Source organism: Triturus cristatus, chromosome 4_1, assembly GCF_964204655.1.
Source record: "Triturus cristatus chromosome 4_1, aTriCri1.1, whole genome shotgun sequence".
NCBI classification, from domain to species: domain Eukaryota; kingdom Metazoa; phylum Chordata; class Amphibia; order Caudata; family Salamandridae; genus Triturus; species Triturus cristatus.
Genome location: NC_140585.1, coordinates 556,523,963 through 556,548,066, shown reverse-complemented (window position 1 = coordinate 556,548,066; position 24,104 = coordinate 556,523,963). Strand labels below are relative to the sequence as shown.

The 24,104-nt window shown below is 51.6% G+C and overlaps 1 protein-coding gene across 1 annotated transcript in view; it reads left to right on the top strand.

The window, feature by feature from the left end:
- Positions 1-24,104, top strand: part of CCDC3 (coiled-coil domain containing 3) — a 265,603-nt gene that overhangs the window by 35,271 nt on the left and 206,228 nt on the right. Inside the window, exon 2 of the mRNA XM_085652874.1 lies at positions 12,966-13,140. Within this exon, the coding sequence (XP_085509000.1) occupies positions 12,966-13,140 (175 nt within the window). The remainder of the gene's footprint in view (positions 1-12,965; positions 13,141-24,104) is intronic.

The window sequence follows — 24,104 nt, the reverse complement described above, 5'->3', positions numbered from 1 at the left end:
ATCCTACGGATACGTTTGTTAAGCCAGACAAAGGTGCCCCAGGGAGTTTGGAGTGAATAATAGAACTTCTCATCGCACCAGTATCTAAAAGAAATGGCTCTGAAACACCCATTGTAGTGACATTAACATAAGGCCCATTCTGATCTACTGGAATCGATACAACTCCCTCACTTTGTCTATGGCTGTCCTAGTTAGCGTGAAGACCGTCATTTTCACCTTCAACATAGTAATCATCATTGTAATACTGTGTAGACTGAGTATTTTGTTGATCAAGTAGTTCATAGAATGTGGAGGTGAAGGGGTACGCTGTGTCTGGGGCGACATACCTCGACCTCTACCCCTGGGCGCTAACTGGGAACCACCACGACCTCGTGGAGTAGATAGTCCTCCATTAAGCTGTAATAAAACCGGGCAGCTATTCTTAAAATGACCTTCTTCCCTACAATAGGCGCATTGGTTGGGACCTAACAAAGGCCGCGGAATATAGGGCTCAGGCTTTTGAAACACCACCTGAAACTGGGGAGGCTGTTGAAACTGGCGCTGAGCAGAGCGAGGAGGATAAGCTTGTTGCAGAAGAACCATCGTTTTTAATTCCTTAGTCTTTTTCTCTTGCTTGTCTTTTTCCTCTTTGTCCCTTTTTTGTAATATTGAGCAGTAGTCAATATCTGAGCCGAAGAAGAAACAGCCCATGAACTTTCAGAGTCTTTTAACTTATGTGACAACTCGGGGAGAAAATTGAATACGAATTTATCTACAAATAATCGCTGTCCACCCTCCGTAGTCATATCCTGACCACTGTGATCAATAAACGTCTCCTCAAAACGAGTGAAGAAATTGGAGACACTCTCATCTTTCTTCTGTTTACACGCGGCTAATTTATCCCAATTAACTCGTAAGGCGGACATCATTGTTTTCATTAAAGTAACAATCCTACCAGGGAGTTCTGTGATCAAAACATCAGGCTTAGCACCACCCACTTGTGCTCTATCCGAGGCAGTTATAGCATCCCATGTACCACCCAATTCTTGAACGTGATCCTCTCTACGAATCCGAGCCCATAACGCTTGTGGGACTACATTTCCCATCAGCATGTCAATATCCGCTAAGTTCATAATACAGGCATCAACAGTCTGAGACAATTCTTTATAGTAAGCAGCAGGGTTTTTACGGGATCCGGTAAAGATTGTTTGAGGGCCAAAACATCAGATCTCTTCCAGGGCACATGTACCCATATACGCTGGAAGTGAGCGGGAATAGCTGGATTATTACCTGCTTGTGCAACCTCTTCCCTCCATATCGGAGGAACCTCTCTCATTGGGTAATGTTTCAATGTCTGCCGAACAGCAGGATCAGAATCAAGAAAAGTTTGTGAAGAAAATAATGACCTAAAAGTAACAAGTGTCCTTACGGCGTCCTCAACCTTAGAACCCACAATGAGTCCTTTATCGAAATTAGCCTGAACATCCAACAAACCCTGGGGAAGTAAACCCAAATCCATATCCTCCCATTCTTTAGCGAGAGTGTCACACATAACATTAAATACATATCTCTGCATGGGCGCCTCCCACTGATGAAAGGTGGTCATGATATCTTTCACACTATACTGGGGACCCTTCTCGATCCATTTACGAGCGAGAGAGTCCAATACCACCCGTTCGTCGGAACCTGGAAGTTGACTACGAGACTGTCTTCGAGAAAAAGCCGGAGACATGATCAGAGTCTCAAAGAAAGGGGACAAGAAACCAGATATTCGTTTGCGCACAGTAGGAGAATTAGACATGAGGACAGGGGACAAGGTATTAGGCGATACAGGAGAGGAACTGGCAGTTCTAAGGGGAGCCGAAGGCAAAGAAGATTGAGGTTCAGGAGATGGAGACAAAGGAATCGGTGGCACGAGAGGTGGGAGTGGCAATACCGGAAGAGGCAAATGTGGAAGAACCGGAACAGGTGGGGGGACAACAGGTAGCTGAACAGGTTGTAACAACGGGGGTGCATTAGAACCTTGTACATAGGGTGGAGGCAATCTCAATAGGTGAGACATCAAAGGGTCTTCCTCCAGATCCTTACTTTTATCAGAAGGGGAATTAGGCAACACCGGATAGCATCTATCTATTGCCATACGATGCAGTCTCTCTGAAATTTCCGTTGCATTATCAATCCCATTATCTTTAAACTGCTGGGCAGCCTGTATAATCGTCATATTTTGTGCTTTCTTATCTCATTTTGCCTGCTTAATTTCTTTCTGTTTGGCTTCCTTACGCCAGAGGCGAAAAGAGTCAAACATTGCCGGCCGGGCTTGTCTTTTGAACAATATCGCTTCCAAATTGTCTAATATGTCAGGCTCAAAACTACCATTTTGTGGCCACTGTAGAACGCCATCGTTCTTCGTGTATCGGATCCATGCCTTATTAAAGGCGATGGGGCCGACACCATGTTTTGAATAGAGCTCATAGGTGGGAGTTCCAACCGGAGGAATCGGAAAAGAGTCCTCCAGCCGGGAATCCCTATTACAACCAAAGCAACAGAACTTCCTAAACGTATTCAGACCAGGCATCGTTATTTCACTGGACTGTTCACAAACATCAAGGGGTTAAATCAAATACTATAGCACAAACGTACTCACCCCTCGGCTTCGGCTTTTGCAATAGCCGAATCAAAGACCCAAATCAAAACAAAATAGTGGGAGCTACCCACCAATACTTAACTAAGTGTCTTCTTACGCCAACAGAGGCCCGTTTAATGTCTCGCGATACCAAACATCATCAAAGGGACCAAAGCAGGGCGGCAGTCAGGGCAGCAGTCATCAGCAGCCGTCAGAAAGGAGAAACCGCGCTGCAAAAGACCTTCGGACCACTTCGACATACAGGGGTCACTTGACGTGGTTCGCGATTCCTCCAGAATTTTCCTGCGGGGCTCCTCACGATCCTCGGGCAAGAACTGCTACCTCTGAAGCTGCCCTACGTTGGGCGCCAATTGAAGAACCTAGACCTTAGGGGCCTGGCGGCGCAGGGTACGCCTTAATCTCCTGAGTTCACCTGCTTTGTCGAATAGAGACACGGGACACTCCGTTAGGCGTAGAAGATAGGGTTTATTAGCTGCAGCTAAGTACAGTTGTCCCAGAAGTACACTCGGTATGTTCTTAGGAGACTGCCACTTTACTTCATGGCGCACAATCTTTTATAACATACATATTCACAAAGAACACTCCCAATGCATACAGGGTCAACCAATGAGAAGAATGTGAAAACAAGATATTAAGTAACTCAAATAAGCCTCTCTCCCAACTGTGTTTGTCACCCTTCCCCACAAGTTAATCAGTGGAAGTGTTTATAAGTCGACTTGCAGGTGGCAGGACACATTTGTATGGCCCAGAGGACAGTTGTGAAATGAGAGAATACGAGTAAAGAATAGCGAAGGCCAGAGGATAAGATAAAGTCAGGAAAGAATGGTGCGAACCAACAGATAGTTGAAACAGGGATCAGTCAGATCAGTCAGACCAGACGAGGATTAGTGAAGTCGGCCGGACCCTGACACCAGCTATAAACAGAGGCAGGAGGTTATTTGACACGTTGCAGTAGGATGAGGGAAAACAACACTTCGTTCACCGTGCCGCCTGTTGGAGGGAGGACCACCGAGGAGTCGGGGGGACCACTCCGGGGCACCTTCCTACCGCAAGGTTATAGCCGAGCGCCGCTGAGAAGCCTCCTGGGAGAGGTCCTTCTCTTGGGGTCGTACTAGGCCCAGTAACACCACCACACAGGACGCCGTATCAGATGCTTATCTCGGTACTTTATCAATGGTAGCACATTCAATATATTTACAGTGGGATCGAGGGATCCAGAAAGAGTCTCAATGTCTTTGTAGGGGCAGGGTAGCGGGACAGTCTTAGTACCAGCCTGGTACGGGGAGGCTCTGCGCCAGACCTTGCGTGCTTGTCTCCAAGCAGCTCGGACGTGGAGAGCCGAGACGGTGTCTGCAGGGCTCGGGTGGTAGTTCCGCTTGGTTCGAGCCGCGACACGGTCAGCAGGGCTCCGGTGGTAGGTCCGCTTTGGTCGAGCCGCGACGAGGTCAGCTGGGCTCTGATGGTAAGTTCAACAAGGTCGGGCCGCGACAGCATCCGCAGGGCCCCAAGGGTTCGTGAAGGTCTTTAAGCACGGTGGAGCCGCGACGTAGTCAGCAGGGCTCAGAGCGTGGTTCCAGGATGAGTCTTTCTCCGTAGGGTCAGCCGCGATCCGATCAGCAGGGCTCTTGACTCCGGGATACAACTGCTGTCTTGTTGCCCCAGATGTAGGTATGGAGCCCTTTGATGTCCGGACCCTTGCATCCGGGGGGGCGGAGAGGCCGTGTTGGGAGCGGCCAGACGCCCAGCAGGAGAGGCGCCAGGCCCCAGAGAGCTGTGGGGCGAGCGCACCTAGGTGTGGGAGGACGGTTGGGGGTCCCATCGATACTGCCCTCCGCCGGGAGTGGGGAAGTGTTCACGTGGTATCCCCCTGGCCAGGGTGGGCGCCTCGATGTCGGGCCTTGCTGGGACCGAGGCCGGGTGGAGCGGGGTCACGTAGGCGGTTGCGTAGAGTCACGTACAATCCAAAATGGAGGAGCCCCGAGGTGCAGGGGACCTCGTGCGGCTTAGCGAGGGGGAACAGGACCACACCACGAGGCTGGCTCCAACACGCGTCCCCCCCAGCTGAAGGCAGGGAGAGTCACCCATCTCCTTGGGGGTTCTCCTCGCCGAGGCGGAAGAATCTGGACAGGCCGTCGGCATTGGCGTGGTCGTTGCCGGGCCGGTGCTCCACGGTGAAGTCCATCCCTTGCAGCGAGATGGACCATCGCAACAACTTGGGGTTCTCGCCCCGCATTTGCATTAGCCACCGCAGGGGCCGGTGGTCAGTTTGGACTCTGAAGTGGGTGCCGAAAAGGTAGGGCCGGAGCTTCTTGAGAGCCCATACCACAGCGAAGGCCTCCCGCTCAATGGTGCTCCACCTCTGTTCTCGTGGCAGCAGTCGGCGGCTGATGAAGGCCACAGGTCGGTCGAGGCCCTCGGCGTCCATCTGGGAGAGGACCGCCCCAACCCCGTACTCCGAGGCATCGGTCTGAACCACAAATTCCTTGCTGTAGTCAGGGGCCTGTAGCACAGGGGCAGCGCACATGGCCGCCTTGAGGGCTTCAAAAGCGGTCTGACAGCGGGGCGTCCAGTGCACCGCCTTGGGCTGCTTCTTGGAAGTGAGCTCCGTGAGGGGCCCCACAATACTGCCATAATCCTTGATAAATCGCCGGTAGTAGCCCGTGAGGCCTAAGAAGGCCTGGACAGCTGTTTGGGTTGCGGGGGGGCTCCCACGCCCGGATGGCATCGACCTTCAACTGGAGGGGTGCCACCTGGCCACTCCCCACCTGATGGCCCAGATAGGTCACCGATCCTTGACCGATCTGGCACTTGCTGGCCTTAATCGTGAGCCCGGCCCTTTGGAGAGCGGCCAGGACTTCTCCGAGGTGTCCTAGGTGCGTGGCCCAGTGGTTGCTGAAGACTGCAATGTCGTCTAGGTAAGCCGCGCTGAAAGCTTCTAGCCCGGCCAGGACCTTGTTCACCAGCCTCTGGAAGGTCGCTGGGGCGTTCTTCATACCGAAGGGCATCACCCGAAAGTGGTAGTGCCCATCGGGGGTGGAAAAAGCGGATCGTTCCTGGGCGCCGGGGGTGAGCTTGATCTGCCAGTACCCAGCGGTGAGATCAAAGGTGCTTAGGTAGCGGGCGGCCCCTAAGCGATCGATCAGCTCGTCTGCCCGTGGCAGGGGGTGGGCATCGGTCTTGGTGACTGCGTTCAGGCCCCTGTAGTCTACACAAAATCTGAGTTCCGCGGTGGTGCCGGGGGCGGCGGCCTTCGGCACCAAGACCACAGGGCTGGCCCACGGGCTGTCGGATGGCTCGATGACTCCGAGGGCGAGCATCTTGGAGACCTCGGTCTGTATGCAGGCTCGGACTCGGTCGGGCACTCTGTAGGCGTGGTGTCGCACAGGGGGGCTGTCCCCGGTGTCCACGTCGTGGACGCACCAGGGGGTCACCCCGGGCGTGAGAGAAAAGAGGGCAGCGAACGGTCGCAGCAGCTTCCGGCAGTCATGGCGCTGTTCTGGGGTCAGGGTGGCGGAGAGGTGGACGCCCTCCAAGGAGCCGTCTTGGCTTGATGACCCCAGGAGGTCGGGTAGGGGCTCGGAGTCGCTTTCGCCCCCATTGTCGGTAGCCAGCAGCAGGCTTAGTTCGGTTCGTGCAAAGTGGGGCTTGAGCCGGTTGGCGTGTAGGACCCGGAGGGGGTTCCTTGGGGACTCCATGTCGACCAGGTAGGTGACGGGGCTCTTCCTCTCAACCACCTTGAAGGGCCCAGTCCACTTGTCCTGCAAGGCGCAGGGGTCCACGGGCGACATGACCCAGACTTGCTAGCCCGGCTCGAACTCGATGGTCGAGGCGTTTTCGTCATACCAGCGTTTCATGTCTTCTTGGCTGGCTTCGAGGTTGGCTTCTGCCAGGGCCCGGAACTTCCGAGTCTGGTTCCGCAGGGCCAGGAGGTACCGGTAGACGTCGGGGGGGGCATCTTGGACGTTCGCCTCCCAGCCCTCCTTGACCAGGCTGAGGGGCCCTCGGACGGGGTGCCCATACAACAGTTCGAAGGGGCTGAAGCCCAGCGATTTCTGTGGTACCTCTCGATATGCGAACAGGAGGCAGGGCAGCAGGACGTCCCATCTCCTCCTCAGGGGCTCTTCCAGGCCCTTGATCATCCCCTTCAAGGTTCTGTTGAACCGCTCGACCAGTCCGTTCCCCTGGGGGTGGTAAGGGGTGGTGAATTTGTAGGTGACCCCACATTGTTGCCAGAGGGACCTCATGTACTTCGAAATAAAGTTCGTACTCCTGTCGCTCACCACCTCTCGGGGGAACCCCACCCTGGAGAAGATGCCCATCAGGGCCCGGCCCACCACTGGAGCTGTCACAGTGCGGAGTGGGATGGCCTCGGGGTATCGGGTGGCGTGGTCGACCAGTACCAGGATGTAGCGGTGTCACAGGGCGGTTCGGGGGTCGAGGGGCCCCACAATGTCGATCCCTACTCGTTCGAACGGGGTGTGGATGGCTGGAAATGGTTGGAGGGGGGCCTTGATTCGACCCCCAGTCTTCCCGCTAGCCTGGCAGGTCTGGCAAGACCGGCAGTGGTGGTCCACGTCTCTCCGCATTCGGGGCCAATAGAAATGGGTCACTAGGCGGCTGTAGGTTTTGTCTCGCCCGAGGTGTCCGGCGAGGGGCACGTCATGCGCCAGGTTCAGGAGGAACTCTCGGAATCGGAGGGGGACCACCAACACCCGGCCGGCTCCCAGCTCGGCGACTTTCTGCTCGCTATATAATAAGTCATTGCCCCAATAGATCCAGTGGGTCCCCGTGGGGTCCCCCGAGGCCTGGGCGGCCGCCTGCTGTCGGGCCCCCTCAAGGGACGGGCAGGCCTTCTGCTCTTGCTGGAATTGTTCACGGGTGGGGCCCCCGTCGTGGCGCCACTGGGCCATCTCGGGGATCTCGCTGAGGGAGGCGGCCTCGTCGGGGGAAAGTTCGGATGGCCCGGCCTCATCGTCAGGCTCCTCCGTGCCGGAGGAGGTTGGCGGTTCTTGACCCGTTGGTTCGTCGGGGGCCGCTGCAGCGGCGGGTTGGGCGGTTATGGACCGGGTGGTGGCGCAGGCCCACTCGGGCAGTCCTAGCATCCCCAGATGCTCTCGGCGCTCCACCTGGGCCCAGGGGGAGCTCTCTAGGTCGTTCCCCAGGAGGCAGTCCACTGGGGCGTCGTCGCGGACAGTTACTTTTAGGGTGCCGGACACTCCTCCCCACTCGAAGGGGATCCTGGCCATCCGGCACATGCTTTTGGTGTTGTCCGCGGTCCGGACAGGGCATAGGATCTGTTCGGGGGTCACCAGGTGGCAGCGGACAGCGGTCACACTGGCCCCAGTGTCCCGGAGGGCTTCGGCCCGTTGTCCATTGATGGTGACCCACTGCTGGTACTTCTGGGTGTTGCTCGGGATGGCAGCTCGGGGCACCATTTCTCGGGAGCCCAGGCATACGAGTGACATGGCAGCCGGTTCCCACTCGGGGGACCCGTCGTCGCGGTTTTCCTCCTCTTCCTCTCCTTCCCCCAGGGCTGCGGCGGCTATTTGTCGGGGAGGGGGCCCAGTGGTTCCATTTCGTCGGTTCACGGGGCAGGCCGGGTGGCTCGCATAGTGGCCTGTCTGTTGGCAGCCGAAGCAGGTCACTGTTGGTCGGGGTCCAGGCCTGGCGCTGGGGGTCCCCCTACGGACCAGGGTCGGGGACTTGTGGTTGGCGGCTTGGCCTCGTGGTGGGCTTCTGGGTGGCCCGGCTGGGAATTCTCGACTGCGGTGGGACCCCCCTCCTCCGCCCTGCTGGCGAGGAGGTCCCGTGGTACTCCGTTGGTAGTCCCCCACGGGGTTCTGGGGGACCCGGGTGTTGACCCATCGGTCGGCTTCGGCGGCGAGCTTCCGGGGCTCGGTCAGCTTACTGTCCAGGAGGTGTTGCCTTAGTTCGACAAAGCAGTTGTTGGCGAGGTGCTCCCAGACAATGAGGTCGAACAGTTCGTTGTACGAGGTGACCTTGCTCCCTTTTATCCACCCTTCAAAGGCCCTGCTGAAGAAGTCCACGTATTCGACCCATGTGGTACCGGGGAGCTTCTTGCAGTGCCGGTACATCTCGGCTGATAGTCCGTAGCGGGTGAGCAGGGCTTCTTTCATGTGGTCGTATGATGTCATCACCGCGTCGGGGAGTTGCAGCAGGGTATCCCGGCCCTCGCTGAGGAACCTCCCCCATAGGCCGGCACCCCAATCCTTCCGGGGTACCCGATGGGAGGTCATGGCTACCTCGTAGGCTCGGAACCATTGCTGGATGTCGTCATTTTTGTAGTATTCCTTGACGACATCCTTGGGGATATGAACCTTTGGCTCGGTCAGTGGCAGAGCGTCCCGGGCTCCGGGGGTGCTGGTCTCCCCCGTTTTGGATTTCAGTTCGAGTTCCTTGAGGCCCCTCTCGTGCTCGAGGGTTAGCCGTTTCTCTTCTAGTTCTCGATGCCGTTTCTTTTCTTCGATTTCCTCCTGCAGCCGTAGTTGCTCCAAAGCTAATTTTTTCTCCGGTCAGCAGGGCTCCGGTGGTAGGTCCGCTTTGGTCGAGCCGCGACGAGGTCAGCTGGGCTCTGATGGTAAGTTCAACAAGGTCGGGCCGCAACAGCGTCAGCAGGGCCCCAAGGGTTCGTGAAGGTCTTTAAGCACGGTGGAGCCGCGACGTAGTCAGCAGGGCTCAGAGCGTGGTTCCAGGATGAGTCTTTCTCCGTAGGGTCAGCCGCGATCCGATCAGCAGGGCTCTTGACTCCGGGATACAACTGCTGTCTTGTTGCCGGGTCGCCCCAGATATAGGTCTGGAGCCCTTTGATGTCCGGACCCTTGCGTCCGGGGGGGCGGAGAGGCCGGGTTGGGAGCGGCCAGACGCCCAGCAGGAGAGGCGCCAGGCCCCAGAGAGCTGTGGGGCGAGCGCACCTAGGTGTGGGAGGACGGTTGGGGGTCCCATCGATACTGCCCTCTGCCGGGAGTGGGGAAGTGTTCACGTGGTATCCCCCTGGCCAGGGTTGGCGCCTCTATGTCGGGCCTTGCTGGGACCGAGGCCGGGTGGAGCAGGGTCACGTAGGCGGTTGCGTAGAGTCACGTACAATCCAAAATGGAGGAGCCCCGAGGTGCAGGGGACCTCGTGCGGCTTAGCGAGGGGGAACAGGAGGCCGGCTCCAACACCGCCTGAGTGAGGGCAACACAAAATGGCAGAAAGACACAAAATGGTTCCTAAATATGAACGAGATCGGAAACTGAATTACCTCAGAGCGACTTCTGCAATAACAATAAATAAGTAGATCGTAACAGCAACATTGATAAAATGTACTATCACTAAATGTAAGCAAGAGCTTCGAATTCAAAAGTCATACCGTGAATACAACAGCGCATTGTTCAGCCCCGTGCTTGTTTTAGTAAAACAAAATATGTTAAAAAGACTGCAAAGCATAACACTACACAATTGAATGGGCCTCGGGTATGGGGTTCTTATCACTAGGAAATCATTTGCACTATGTGGCACCCTCTCCCTGTTTTAGGAACTCCTCTAGGGGACTTCTTCTCAAGCGTAGGTGTAGATTAGGCACAGAAGCAATTTGTTTATTAGGTCTCTACTCATGTGGAATAAGTCATAGTTCAGTACAACAGCTCGCGCCCAAAATGGAATTGTGTAATTTAAAGTCCGTGTTCCTGCTGCCAATTTTCCGTAACACTGTCAAACAAACAATTAAACAGCTTTTTAAAATGAATGGTATTATTTTAAGTCTGCGCCTTGTATGTTTACTTTCAAACAAATTTCGAGTCTACGGGGACCGAAGTGTAATACCAAGCCTACTGCATAAACACATGCTTAGCAGGAGAAATCCGTTTTTCTTTTACAACTGCCAAAAGCGAGAACACTGGATCTCCTCTCAGATTCTGCGATAAGGGTCAAAGTCGTTGGACTTAGTTCTTCGACAGCATTCGACCTGAGGAGACGTGGCAGTTGAGGAACCTGGAGGGGAGTGAAAGAAAAGACGCGCTTCTGGCTTTTTCAGCGCGCGCCTCGTGCTAAAAGTAACAAGCCCGGCAGACAGTGGTGCGCGCGTGTGCGCCCGTGTGGCTGGTCTGAGTGGTGCGCTCCGGGAAAAGTGAAAGCAGGCTGGCGAGTGGTGTGCGATGTGCGCGCACCATGACGAGAGAGGCAAGCCAGATGGCGCCGCTGCTCGTCATTGTGCGCGTAACCGCACGCTCTATCCCGGTTGCACTTTTGAAATCTCACTCACTAAATGTCTCGCCAGAGCAGCACATGCGTTTGGCTCAGGCGAGACCTAAAAAGTAGTGTGTGGAAAGGAAGCAGTGGAAAGACACGCTATTGTATAAGCAGCAAGCAAATAAGAGACAATGGAGCCATCCAATGGTAAGCAATGGCCAGGTTCTAGGCCCACTGAAAGCTAACAATATGCCTTGCAAAAGACATTGCATGCACTCTCTAGTAGACCAGACGTAATAAAGGGAGCAAATAAATAGAATTTTTTTTAAATAACCCACAATCAAACATCAAATGGGTCCAGGAGAAAGTAAAGTCTAAAAAGCATACATTTTGCTTCATTTACTTTCTAGTAGACATTAAGCTCCGCCCTGTCAACCTATATTGATGCCCACTCTCAAATGAAACATTGCATCTCTCATGACTAAATCCGGAAATGTGTTACATAGAGAAAAGCAGCAGAGAGTCCAAAAAATCTCTTCTCATAGACTGACAATTTTGAATTGCAGCAGGTTGATCCAGACTAAGTCCGAGGAAGAGGTCCCCAAAGGATGTGTTCTCCATTCAGGGAGGGTCTTCTTCATACTTATCCATTCCTTACAGTTACTATCTATAGAATGCAGGAAACCTATTGCCTAAAGTTTTCATGGTCTAATTCATTCAAATTTACATTTGGGGGTTATGATCTTCAATGAGGATAAGGCTAGGGTCAGACAGGTGCACTTTTACCACCCTGTAGTTTATTGCTGACAAACACTCGACCTACATCACCTTCCAGGATTCTGCTTAATGCTGTACTCCCCAGCAAGCTAGCCTACTGCAGCAGACTTCACTAGGAGTGGCTGGCACAGATTGGGGGTTGCGGGGGGGGGGGGGGCACGGAGCAGGGGTGGGGTGGTAAGGGGGTGTAAAAAAAGACAACAAACCTTACCCCTTGGCCGCACCTCTCCTCTGTCGTCCCGCCGTCGTCTCTCCTGGCCAGTGTTCCAGGAACAGGAATCACCCAGGCTGAGGCTCCCCTGAGCCAATATCAATGCTGCAATGCAGCGTTGTGATTGGTCTGAGCACCGTGTATCGGCACTCAGCCAGGGAATGGGAGTCTGGGCATGTTCTCCACCCAGGCTGTAATGCTGCCTGTGTGGAGAGCATGCAAAGTGCGAATTACTGTTTGGCCAGCCTAAGACGGCCGGCCAAATATTAATGCGCACTTAAGGAGTGGAAACCACTCCTCCCCTGCTCTGTCAGCAGGGCAGCCCCGCCCCGCCGGCAAAGCTGCCGCAGCACGTAAACAATAAAATGATAATAACCTTGAGTTATTATCATTTTATTTTTCCTTTATTTCAGTGCTGCAAAGCAGTCGGGCGCCATTGGGCTTCTCCATGGCATCTCCCTTTACACTTTTGGCTTCAGTCCAATCCCAAACCCAATGTTCCCACACCCCTCCTAAATGCTCCCGAGCCTCCTCAAGATTCAGGGTTTTCCTCTCTTGTTATCAACTTCTAGAACACCCCTGCTTTTTGCTAAGAGCCTTAATCACCTGAGTACCTTTAATCCAGCCTGGATTTTCGGTAAATTAACTGGAGTAGAAGTCTAGCACCATGAAATGTCCAGATTTGAGGATGTGCCTACAATGGAAGTGCTGTAAACGGCTGTTACCAATCCTGAACTACACATGCTGTAACACACTTCCCTTCCATGCAGTTTATTCAAGCCCAAAGTAAAATATTGCTCTGCGCTTCTTCGCTCTCTGTCCTTCGCCGCTGTACTCCGCCTCAAACCTCCTATGGTCTGGTCTCTGGTCTCCAGGGGCTGTTATTCTGTTTCACTGATGTTAGATTTATGCACATATTTGACCTGGCCCCAGCGTTTTCTCACACCTGGAACTAAAGCCATTTGTCATTTCAGTCAAGTGTGAACTGTGCCTCAGGAGAGAGGATTGTTCAAGACTAGTAGGGAACCTTATCTTATTCTGATTGCATAGATAGCAACATGAGACATACAGAGATGCAACCGATCATCCAAGATAGAAATCTAGTGACGCGGGAGGTGTACAGTATATCGCTGGCGCTAATACTGACCCTGTGCCTTCTTATTTCAGGCTGGATGAGAATTACAACATTCTCCCTCATGGCGTAAACTTCCAGGATGCGATATTTGCGGACACTCAAGAGAACAGGCGCATGTTTTCCAGCCTCTTCCAGTTTTCCAATTGCTCGCAGGATCAGCAAGCCGCCATCTTCTCCAGTGACTGGGAGGTTCAGGAGGACCACCGGGTAAGAACGTTGTCTCTTGGCTGCGAGTGTGCAGCGGGATCTTCCTGGTTTCACTGATTTGTATAATCCTCACTGACCTTCAGCTCTGCATCCAGGAGTGGGTGCCAAATGGCTTTGTGTTGGGTCAGAAGAGCACCATCAGAGCTTTTTCGGTATTGACTATATTCTCAGGGCCCTATTTACAAGCCCCTTGCGCCGTGGTGCGTCCCTCTTTATATGGGATACAGTGACGTACAGACGGCTCAAGGGGCTTGTAAATAAGCCCCTTAGATTGCAAGAAAAGAACACGTTAACTACATTGTTTCAGCACAACGTCGCACTTTAAACATCCAGGTCCCTATTCCCAAAGTCTCTTCCGTGTGTTTGCATGGCTTATTCCTGACGTAGGTGTAACTCGCTCCCGAATTTCCAAGATAATCACAGACTCACTCGTGGACATAGGTAAGCTTTGTCTATAAACATCCTCAGGTTGTACAAAGGAACCTTAATGTGGAGGACACTCGAGGATTCCAAATGTAACCATAAAAGCTAGAGTGCATTACGACACTAGAACTCTGTGATTACAGACATGGCAGTCACAGCTGCTGACCTTGGGAGCTCGGCTTCCATTGATTACAATTCTTTTTGGCGCTCTGGCGAGCATTTCAACTACAGCCTATAGGAAGAATATGCAAGGAGGCTTACATCTTTTGATGCACCCTATAAGGCACATGTGTTTTGTATTTCGCTTCTTAAGCCCCATTGGCGTATCCTGGACACCGACCCACCTTCAGGGACCAGCCTCATACTAGGATAGTAAATGTGAATAATGTTGAGTTTGAAAATGAATTGTTGTATGTGATAAACAGTGGTGACCCAGCCTCTGTACTGAGCCCAGCAGAGCATCTGGCCTCCCCAGGCAGCTGTGCTGGCGAGCTCCTCTATTTAAACGCACTGCCACCAAATCTGCAGCAGAGGAGCACAAGGAGACAGGAAGAGGAATGGGCGGGCAGCAGGGAACTATGGGAAATGAAGGCAGATGACGTCCACCTAGCTGATCATATCTCCTAGAGTGAGGTATGTGCAATGTGATTGTCCAGGCCCATCTTTGTTGATTCCGATGTATGTTTGCTTCTGTTATGCCCTGAATGTGAGCCCTGGTAGCACAAAAGGAATACACTCCCATCTTCTTCATTTGGCACTAGATTCATTCAGTGCTAGATCGTTTTTTTGTTGTTGGAAGATTTGCTTCCATTTAAACAAATGTATTAAAGTTGTCTGAAAAATTCTACATCAATTTGTTCGTGGTGACTTTCAAGTGACAGTGTATGGGCACTTACATATTACCACATGGTTCCTATCTCGAATCTGCTTCTTCTTTATGCAACCTTTACAACGCTTTATGTCTGGCCAGTACAGCAGAAAAAACGAAACAAGAAGTAATTGAAAGAAACTTTTTTGGGAGTGTTTTTCTGCCTCTTTGCGCGGATATGCAGCATCTTTCACGTTCACATAGGATGAGAAAACAGCTGCCGTACTTCGCCATTTTGTTGTGCTAGCATTTTAGTAGGTGTGTTGAACTTTATGCAGAGTAAGCTACTCCTCCCACCAGACCTGCATCGAAGCAGGCATGTTTAATTTCAGTTTACAAAAATGGGCACGTGGTATCAGGTATAGGTGTCTAGGCGCCACTAAAAGATTCACACACTCAGTTTTCTGTCATCTACTTATTATGACGGTGCTGAAAGGTGTGGAGCACCACAAACTCCACAAAAGAAGGCATCAGCTAGCATATATTCATTTTGTTCCCCAGCACACGTAAAATTCAAGTCTTTAAGGTTTTTGCATTTGTTAAACAAATCACCACAAGCAACATATATCAATGAATCGTAAATCACGTCTTCTTCTTTCTTTTTATTCAAAAGGCCTTCATAATAGCTCCCAACAGCCAACACGTGTTTCGTCGCGTAAGGAGTGTAGTCCCACGACTTTCTCAAGGCTGTACAAGTGAAAAACACATATAAAAGGCCAATGTATGGAAACAAGATTCCAAATAAAATGAATTACCATCGTATATATTTAAACACCAAAGTCGAAAAGCTGTGTATTCAAGATAAAAAGGTGGAGAGAAATCTCCATATATAGAATATAGAAAGCATTTCATTTCAATAGACTCACGATGTTATGAGTAAAGTGAAAATACCATTGTTAACACTGATTTATCACGACTATAACCCAAATATAGATGGAGAGAGAAGGAGATTAAGCCCATATAGACCAGAGTCTCAGACATTAGTGTACAGCATATCGGTGAATGTTCTAAATTTCGTGCCACACCTGAGTGTCCTTCTAGTTTTAACATGCAAACCCGTGACATCTACAGTGTTGTGTTTAAAAACCATATCTAATAAACACTAACCAAGCGCACCTATTCAAGTAAAAAGCAATTTATCTAAATTATCCGTATTGTCAAAACCTGGAAATAAAGGAAAAACGCGGAAAAGGGTATAGACAAAAAACGCGTGTCAGAATGATTTACATGGAATCTGATTACGTCAGTAGCTATAATTGTAGCTAAAAGGAGACACCTACTTGAAATGTGGTGCTAATTCCAGACCACACAGGGTATCTATTTCGATGGTGTCCGTACAAAAATCCTAATTCTTGTAATCTTGACCCATGTCCCTCTCACAGTGTGCTGTAAAAATCATACATAAACCTCCGTGAATATCCGTGATACGTGCAAAGATGACGTAAATGCGAGTAATTACCCCGAAAGTTTGTATAGATATACAGAGCTAATATCAACTTTTCTATGAGCGTGTTGAATACCAAAAATTAAACCGAAAAAAGCAGAGTACTACTAACAATTCACAATGGCGGCTAACAAGCTACTCACACGTATATATCACACCATAAGTTAGTCAGCCATGACTTCGATCCTTAAATGTTATCACTACAGTTTAAATCCCAATAACGTTAACTCAAACGTCGTTCCCACTATCTTACCTATGAAAATATTCGTTACGGTATGGACATCGCCACATAAACGTGCAGGAAAGCCGAGTGCAGCAGCCTGTATCCTGTTCAAAAACCCCGGCTATCTATCAAACGGAAGAACCAATCATAGCGACGTCGGGCGTCTCGCGTCATCCAGTAATAGTGACATGGAAATAAGACTTGGTGTTCACTCTTATCCTTGCTACTTTCGTATTAGAGAAACGCATCGTCTACTTCTGCACGTCTCTGTTTAATGCATACGTATTTTGTCGATTAGCAATATTTCGGGGTGCCACAAAATACCTGTTTCTCATCAATTCAAATTCTATTGGTGATAGTGAACCTTTTTTTTTGGTGTCACATTCCAATGTGAGTTATGATTTTTCGCGTCCTGCTGATAAACCGCCTCAGTGGCTAAAAAGTGTTTCTAAGCTAGTCACTTCGCAAGTGTTACGTCTATTTAAAATAGTGCCTTCTAATCTCTCCATCAATTGAGGTCATTACATTAATTTATTTTAAATCATCATTTGGTCATTTATTTTAAATGCCAAAATCCTATGGTTTATACCAGTGTATAAAAGGAAGGTCATGCATTCAATACATAAAGATCTATGGCATCTTATTTATACTTTTCATGTTCTTGTTTCTTTCCATTAAATACTATAGGCAAATATAGTTTATACATTTGAGTATGGTGAGCTATGTGACATCAAGACATGCTTGTGATCAGATGATATACAGCTCATTAAAATGTACATGCATAATGGCGTAGTTTCTGCGTCATTCATTCAAGTATTAACACAAACATTCTATCTACCTAAGAAATAGTGTAATTCCTGGACGAAATTTAAGCCACACTCTGTGCTCCTCAATTTCAAAATCCAAAGAGCTTCTTTTCTACGTAATGTCAGTTCCCTATTGCCACCCCTAGGGTGTCTGGGTATATGTTCTATTCCATAAAATTCAAAACGTTTGTTAGTTATCTGTTCTGAACATGTAGATATATGAGCCGCTAGAGGGTATCTCATATCTCATGTCCCCATGTCTCACTGCCCGTATGTGTTTAATTTCAGTGCAGAATAATAATTACTCCTCCCACCAGACCTGCATTGCAGCAGGCATGCTGAATTTTAGCGCAGAGTAAGTTACTCCTCCCACCAAACCTGCATTGCAGCAGGCGTGTTAAACTTTAGCGCAGAGTAAGTTACTCCTCCCAACAGACCTGCATTGCAGCAGGGGTGTTGAACTTTAGCGCAGCGTAAGATACTCCTCCCACCAGACCTGCATTGCAGCAGGCGTGTTGAACTTTAGCGCAGAGTAAGCTGCTCCTCCCACCAGACCTGCATTGCAGCAGGCATGTTGAACTTTAGCGCAGAGTAAGTTGCTCCTCCGACCAGACCTGCATTGCAGCAGGCATGTTGAACTTTAGCACAGCGTAAGTTACTTCTCCCACCAAACCTGCATTGCAGCAGGCGTATTGAACTTTAGCGCAGTGTAAGTTGCTCCTCCCACCAGACCTGCATTGCAGCAGGCATGTTGAACTTTAGCGCACAGTAAGTTACTCCTCCCAACAGACCTGCATCGCAGCAGGCATGTTGAACTTTAGCGCAGAGTAAGTTACTCCTCCCAACAGACCTGCATCGCAGCAGGCATGTTGAACTTTAGCGCACAGTAAGTTACTCCTCCCACCAGACCTGCATTGCAGCAGGCATGTTGAACTTTAGCGCAGAGTAAGTTACTCCTCCCAACAGACCTGCATTGCAGCAGGCATGTTGAACTTTAGCGCAGAGTATGTTACTCCTCTCAACAGACCTGCATTGTAGAAGGCATGTTGAACTTTAGCACAGAGTAAGTTACTCCTCCCACCAGACCTGCATCGCAGCAGGCATGTTGAACTTTAGCGCAGAGTAAGTTACTCTTCCCAACAGACCTGCATTGCAGCAGGCATGTTGAACTTTAGCGCAGAATAAGTTACTCCTCCCAACAGACCTGCATCGCAGCAGGCATGTTGAACTTTAGCGCATAGGATCGAGACTGCCCATGTCTTCATAAGACTTCGTCCGAACAAAATTAAAACATACACGTGACAGAATTCCAAGTTCAACATTATAGTTTTATTCAAATTTAAGATCATTACTGAAGGCAAAAAGTATTTAGTCAATATTTAATTAACTCAGATATAATGTCAAAGTCATAATCTGTGGGAGGACTAACATAAGGTCAGCCTCTGCACTAAGTCATAGCCAGAATAAAATATATAGCAAATAAATAGACTGACATAGAGCCTGCTCCCAAAGAGGTAAGCCAGAACACTGAATATAAATCAAATAACAGACTAGCGTAGACATTACACAGTTAGGAAGCCAAAATAAATGACACAAGTCTCGAAAACAGAATCTTTTATAGGGTTTTAGATAGAGATGCCACACACATTTAGTTACTTCAAATGGTCTGACTTGGTTGTGCTAGCAATTTATCAAGACATTGACCTATGAACATTCAAATGCGTAAGATACATTCAATCAGATACATGTAGAACAGTGTTTCCCATACAGTGGTGTGTCGCAAGTCAATTATTGGTGAGTCGGGAAAGTCCAAGCAATTAATGCTCTATTACTTACCGATAATCTTCATCACTCCGGGTCCCGTTGTCCTCGTCCCATTCATTTACATATTGGAGATGACCATCTCCGCAACAGAAAAAATACAGAAGAATGCTGTTACACTAACCCCTCCCCTCCCACAGGGAGTATATATACACCGGCCTAACCCAGCATTCTCCCTGAACCACCAAGCCCCCAACAGGAAGGCTGGCCGTCCGGGAGGGAGGACGGGGCATATGAATGGGACAAGGACAACGGGACCCAGAGTAATGAAGATTACTGGTAAGTAATAGAGCATTACCCCCAGGTCCCTTATGTCCTCATCCCATTCATTTACATATTGGAGAATACCAAAGCAGAAAAGCCGGCCTTCCCAAAAAAAAAAAGAAGCTAACCCAGGAAACCACACCAAGGCAGCCACCGAAGGAAAGCCAAAAAGAAAGAATCGCCGAAAACCCCCAGGCAGAGCACCCAGACAAGAGGGAGCCCTATCAAAGCAGGAGCGCACCCAACAAAACAACTGGAGGCCAGCCAGACGAGGAGGCTGACAACCATAGAGGCCAAACCAGCCCACAGCATGCCCCACAGCAAACATGGGAAGTGGAGAGAACGGACACCACAACCCACTGAAGCAGCCAAGAACAAAAACAGCGAGGAGGCCACCCAAAGAAGAAGACCAAAGGACAATATGCCACCAAGCCAAAACCGGGCAACTGGAACCAGACCAAGGCACAAACAACCCACCCCAGCCAAAAACAGGCAGCGGAAAGGGAACCCCAAGAAAAAGGCCACAGAAGCCCACCAAGGGCAGGACCAAACCAGAAGAGGAGGGAAGCAAATGGCCAGGCCCAAGCAACACCTCCCTCCTCCCCCCCGAAGCAACCATCACGACCCGGCACCAGAGAGCCCAGAGGACAACCCCCCGAAACCCCACAGAAGAGCACCAGGCCCTAGGAAAAAAAGAGACCAGCACCAACCACGACAGCCGACCAGCACCCAGCCGGAAGGCGAAAGAGCCCACGGACACGCCAAGACGGAAAGCCAAGGCACCGGGGAAAGAAGGAAGAAAGGGGAACAGGAGGGAGCGTCGACCCAAAGAACATAACCCCAGCAGAACACCCCAACAGCAAAGCCTGGGAGACAGGAGCATGAAGCCACAGCCCGGACAAGCACACACCGACCACCCGAGAAGAGGCGCAACAGGCCCCAAACTGAACAGGTAGCCGATCAAACGATCCAGAGAACCCAAGACCAGAACAAGGGAACCACAAGGGAGCTAACTGCAGCAGCAGCGGACAAACCCAACCAAAGACCACCGAAAGAACAAGCCAGGCAGAGAGGAACCCAAACAGACGAGGTAGAAGACAGGACCAACAACACACAGGCCAGCAAAGACCTGAGCCCAACAACCGGACTCCCCAGGGGCCCGGAAGGAACCGGAGAGGTCCACACACCACAGCCGGGAAACACCAACTCCGAGGGGAAGGACTCCCAAAACCAGCCCGGCCACAGAGGCAACAGAAGCCAGGATGGAAAAAGAACAGGCAAACCAAACCCCAAGGCCCAGCACGCATCAGGGGAAGGCAGTATCAGGGGAGAAACCCTATGGCAGAAACCGCAACAAAACACAAGCAGGCGAGAAGCCAGAGCCAAAGCCAAGCAAACAGCTCGACCAGAAGGACCCGAAGGTCCAAAACACACCTGTGGAAAGCCAAAGAGGGGAGGACCCCAACAGAGCACAGGCAAGCAAAGGCCGGGTGGGCGCCGAGAGCCCCTGCAAGGAAAACAGCAGAGCGAGCAGGACCACAACCAACAAGTCAACCGCACAAAGACCCGGAACAGCAAGGGCCGAGAACACGGAAAACACCAGGCCCCAGCACCCCACAGGGGAGCCAAAACCCGAAGAATTCACAGAAGAGAAGAACCGCCAGCAGCCACAAGGACAACACTAGAAGGCAGAGAGCAAGCAGCCCCGGAGAGTGCACCACAGGTGAAGCCGGAAAGGACAGCCACCCAAAGGAAGCCCCCAGCACCTGCAACACCCAGGCGGACACCACAACCAGGCATGAACCAGGGCCAACCTGGCCGAACCACAGGGAACAGAGGAGAGGAGGCTCAGGCAAGGAAGCAATGCAAAATGCCACCAGACCCCCTCAAAACAAGCCACAGACCGCCAGCGGACCAGGGGACCAGCAACCAGGCACACCACCCGACCGACACAACCAGAGGCAGCAGGCAATCAGGAAAAACAGAAGTGGGAGACAGCCCAAAACAGGCCCAGCTGGAACACCCCACACATGCAAGGACCAGAACCCGACCCTAGAGGAACCAACACAAGCGAGCAGCCGGGCAACCCCGAGCAGACAGCACCAGCAGATCCAGGAGGACCCGACACCAGGACGCAACCAGGCACCCAATTGCCAACAGGGAGGAAAGGCCAGAGACCAAGCAGAGGCAGCCGCAAGCCCGCAACCAGGAGCAACCGGAAAACGGCCCCCGGAACAACAGGCCCACGGGGAAAAAATGAGCCCAACCCCAGCTAAAGAAACAGGATCAGGCAGGGACAAGAACACGCCCCCCACGCCAGAGAACCAAAGCGGAGAAGAACACCACAGGCCACCGCAGGCCAGCGGAAGCACAGCCGAGGCCAACAGCACCTGGGAAACCAGCCAGGCACCAAGCATGGCCCACTCAGCCTCAAAGACACAACCACCACAGGAAGTGCACAGAGCGGGAAGGCCACCCAAAGGGAGCAGGGGCTGAACACCAGAACCAGCCGCGAAACAGGAGGACACAGGCAACAGACAGAGTATCCAGCAGACAGGGAGCCGCAGCAGGAGCTGCTACAGACTGAGTAGCACCACTGACAGAACCAGGAGCCAGGAAAAGCCAGACCAGAGGCGAAGGGCGCGAGCAGGACCCACCGAAGGAAACCAAAGGCAAAAGGCATGCACAGGAGACAGAACCGCAAGCGCAACTCCCGAGAATCCAGCGGAGAGCAGCAGCCGGGGAACACAAGGACCAAGCCAAGGAAACCACAGAAGCTAGGAACAGTGCAAGGAAAGTGCCAGAGCCCAGAGCAAAAAAGACAGCTGAACCCAGCACGGAAGCGGCAAGCCGCTGAACATAGCACCACCCAGCCAGGCCACACGAAGCAGCCCAAAGGCAGGGACAAGCCTCCCACGCCACACCAAGCCAGAACCAACACAAGGAAGGAAGAGAAAGGCTCTGTGCACCCAGGAGGCCCCATGGTAAAACCCAGCCACCCAGGCTGTACAGGACCCAAACCAGGAGCACACACAGGGGGCAGCAGGGGAAGCACGCAGCAACAGAAGCCGCGGAGTGAAACCACACAGGACACAGGACCAGGCGCCAGGGCTCGAGCGAAGCACAAGAAAACAGCCCATCGCAGGAACAGCGAGGCAAAGAAGGAACAGCCAGGAACCCCAAGAACCAGACCGGCCAAGCCAAGGCACGCCCAGCAAGCACAGTGGAACAACCCGACAGGGAGCGCTAGCCGGCAACAAACCAGCACCAAAACAACAGGGCAGCGGTACCCGAAGACCAGGACAGGTACCAAGGCGCGACACCAAAACGCAGCGCAGGACACATACTGGAAAAACGAGACCATAAGGCAGAATGGACACCACCATTCCCAACAGACCCACACAGAGAGGGTTGCTGCAAAGAGACACAGAAGCAAAGGGGACAAAGGCGGAAGAAACACACAGCAGCGTACCAGAGCAGAAAGCACACAACCCAGGGAACACCAGAAGCCCAGGAAGCGGCAGCGACCCGGAGGGGCGAACAACGCCCCCCCGCACCAAGACCATCCAAAGTGCAACAGCAGACTACATGCTGCACAGATGGACACATACACATAGAAACATATATGACAGCAGCAGTTGGCACGAGGGGAAACGAGGCAATCCGGATCCACATTCCACCCCCGGCAGACAGCCAACACAGCAGGGAAACACAAGAGAGTGGAACCCAGACCAATGAAAAAAATAGTATATGACCACAACCACCAGGCCACAGTGACTCTGCAAGGCAGGAAGAGGACACCAAAAGTAGAAGGACCCCTGCAATCTGAAAAAAAACATCAGGCAAGAAATGGCCACGAATTCAAGCATGGCACACACAGTATTGGTAGACCCCCATGTGTATAACAAAGGAATCGGTAAAGCGCAAGCTTGGCACTGAACAACAGATGGATTTCCGTCACCCAACGCAAGGGCACACATGTGAACAACCTCAGAAGGATGAAAGGCTGAGAGGACCCACCAGGAGTCAAACCTCCGATCATGAGGAACAAACACAGGACCATGACACAAAACCAGCAGTCCACTCCGCCATCAGCCCCAGTGTCTGAGGGAGAAATGAAAGACAAAATGGGAACATGACCCAGGCTCCCCGTGGGCCGCCGTAAGTAAGTGGTAAAATAAACCGCTATGCGGTACTCACCACGGGAGTCGTCAACCACCAACACTCAAGACTGACCCCCAACCACCAGCCCAGACGCCATCCAACAGCGAGCACCGAGGCATCAGAGGAAAAACCAGGAGCAGCTGGCACCCCCAGGCGTCCATGCAGCGTCCAGGGAGGAAAGCCGTATCCAACAGCAGCAACCGGCACCCAGGAACACCAGGAGCCTCACCAAGACCGTCCCGAGGTGCCCCAAACAGCAACAGCAGTGCGTCTTTCCGACCGGCCCTGCCACAGGAAGACGCGGCCTTCAACCCGGAACAGCCCGGGAGGAGCGGCGCCCCAGCCACAAAGGACCGGCCGTCCACAAAGCAGCTCCCGGCCAGCCCGGCAGGCCAGGAGTCCGCGGAACAGGACGTCGAGAAGCCCAGCAGCTCTACGAGACAATGAGGAAGACTTCAGGGGCGCAGAGGACAGCCCAGCTGCCCGACGAGACGTCCCAGAAGCCAACAGCAGGTAAGAGCAAACTTCACATCCCTTTCTGTCCGAAGACAGAAAAAAAGAACAGGGAGAATGCTGGGTTAGGCCGGTATATATACTCCCTGTGGGAGGGGAGGGGTTAGTGTAACAGCATTCTTCTGTCTTTTTTCTGTTGCGGAGATGGTCATCTCCAATATGTAAATGAATAGGACGAGGACATAAGGGACCTGGGGGTAATAAAGATGCCTTAAAATTTTCTATTTTTCTTGTCAATTTGCTACGCTTCAAAGACAGAGGTAAAATGTCAGGCTGTCTTCTAACAAATTGTTGCTTATTTCTTTTTATAAGGAAGTTGGTGTCTAAAAACTTCTCTCACTTTGCAGTCATAGAAAGCCAAGTAAAGTGAATTAATTGATAGTCTTGCTAGGGTATAGGGCGTTTAGAACTAAAGGCTGTATATTGTCATTTTTTGTA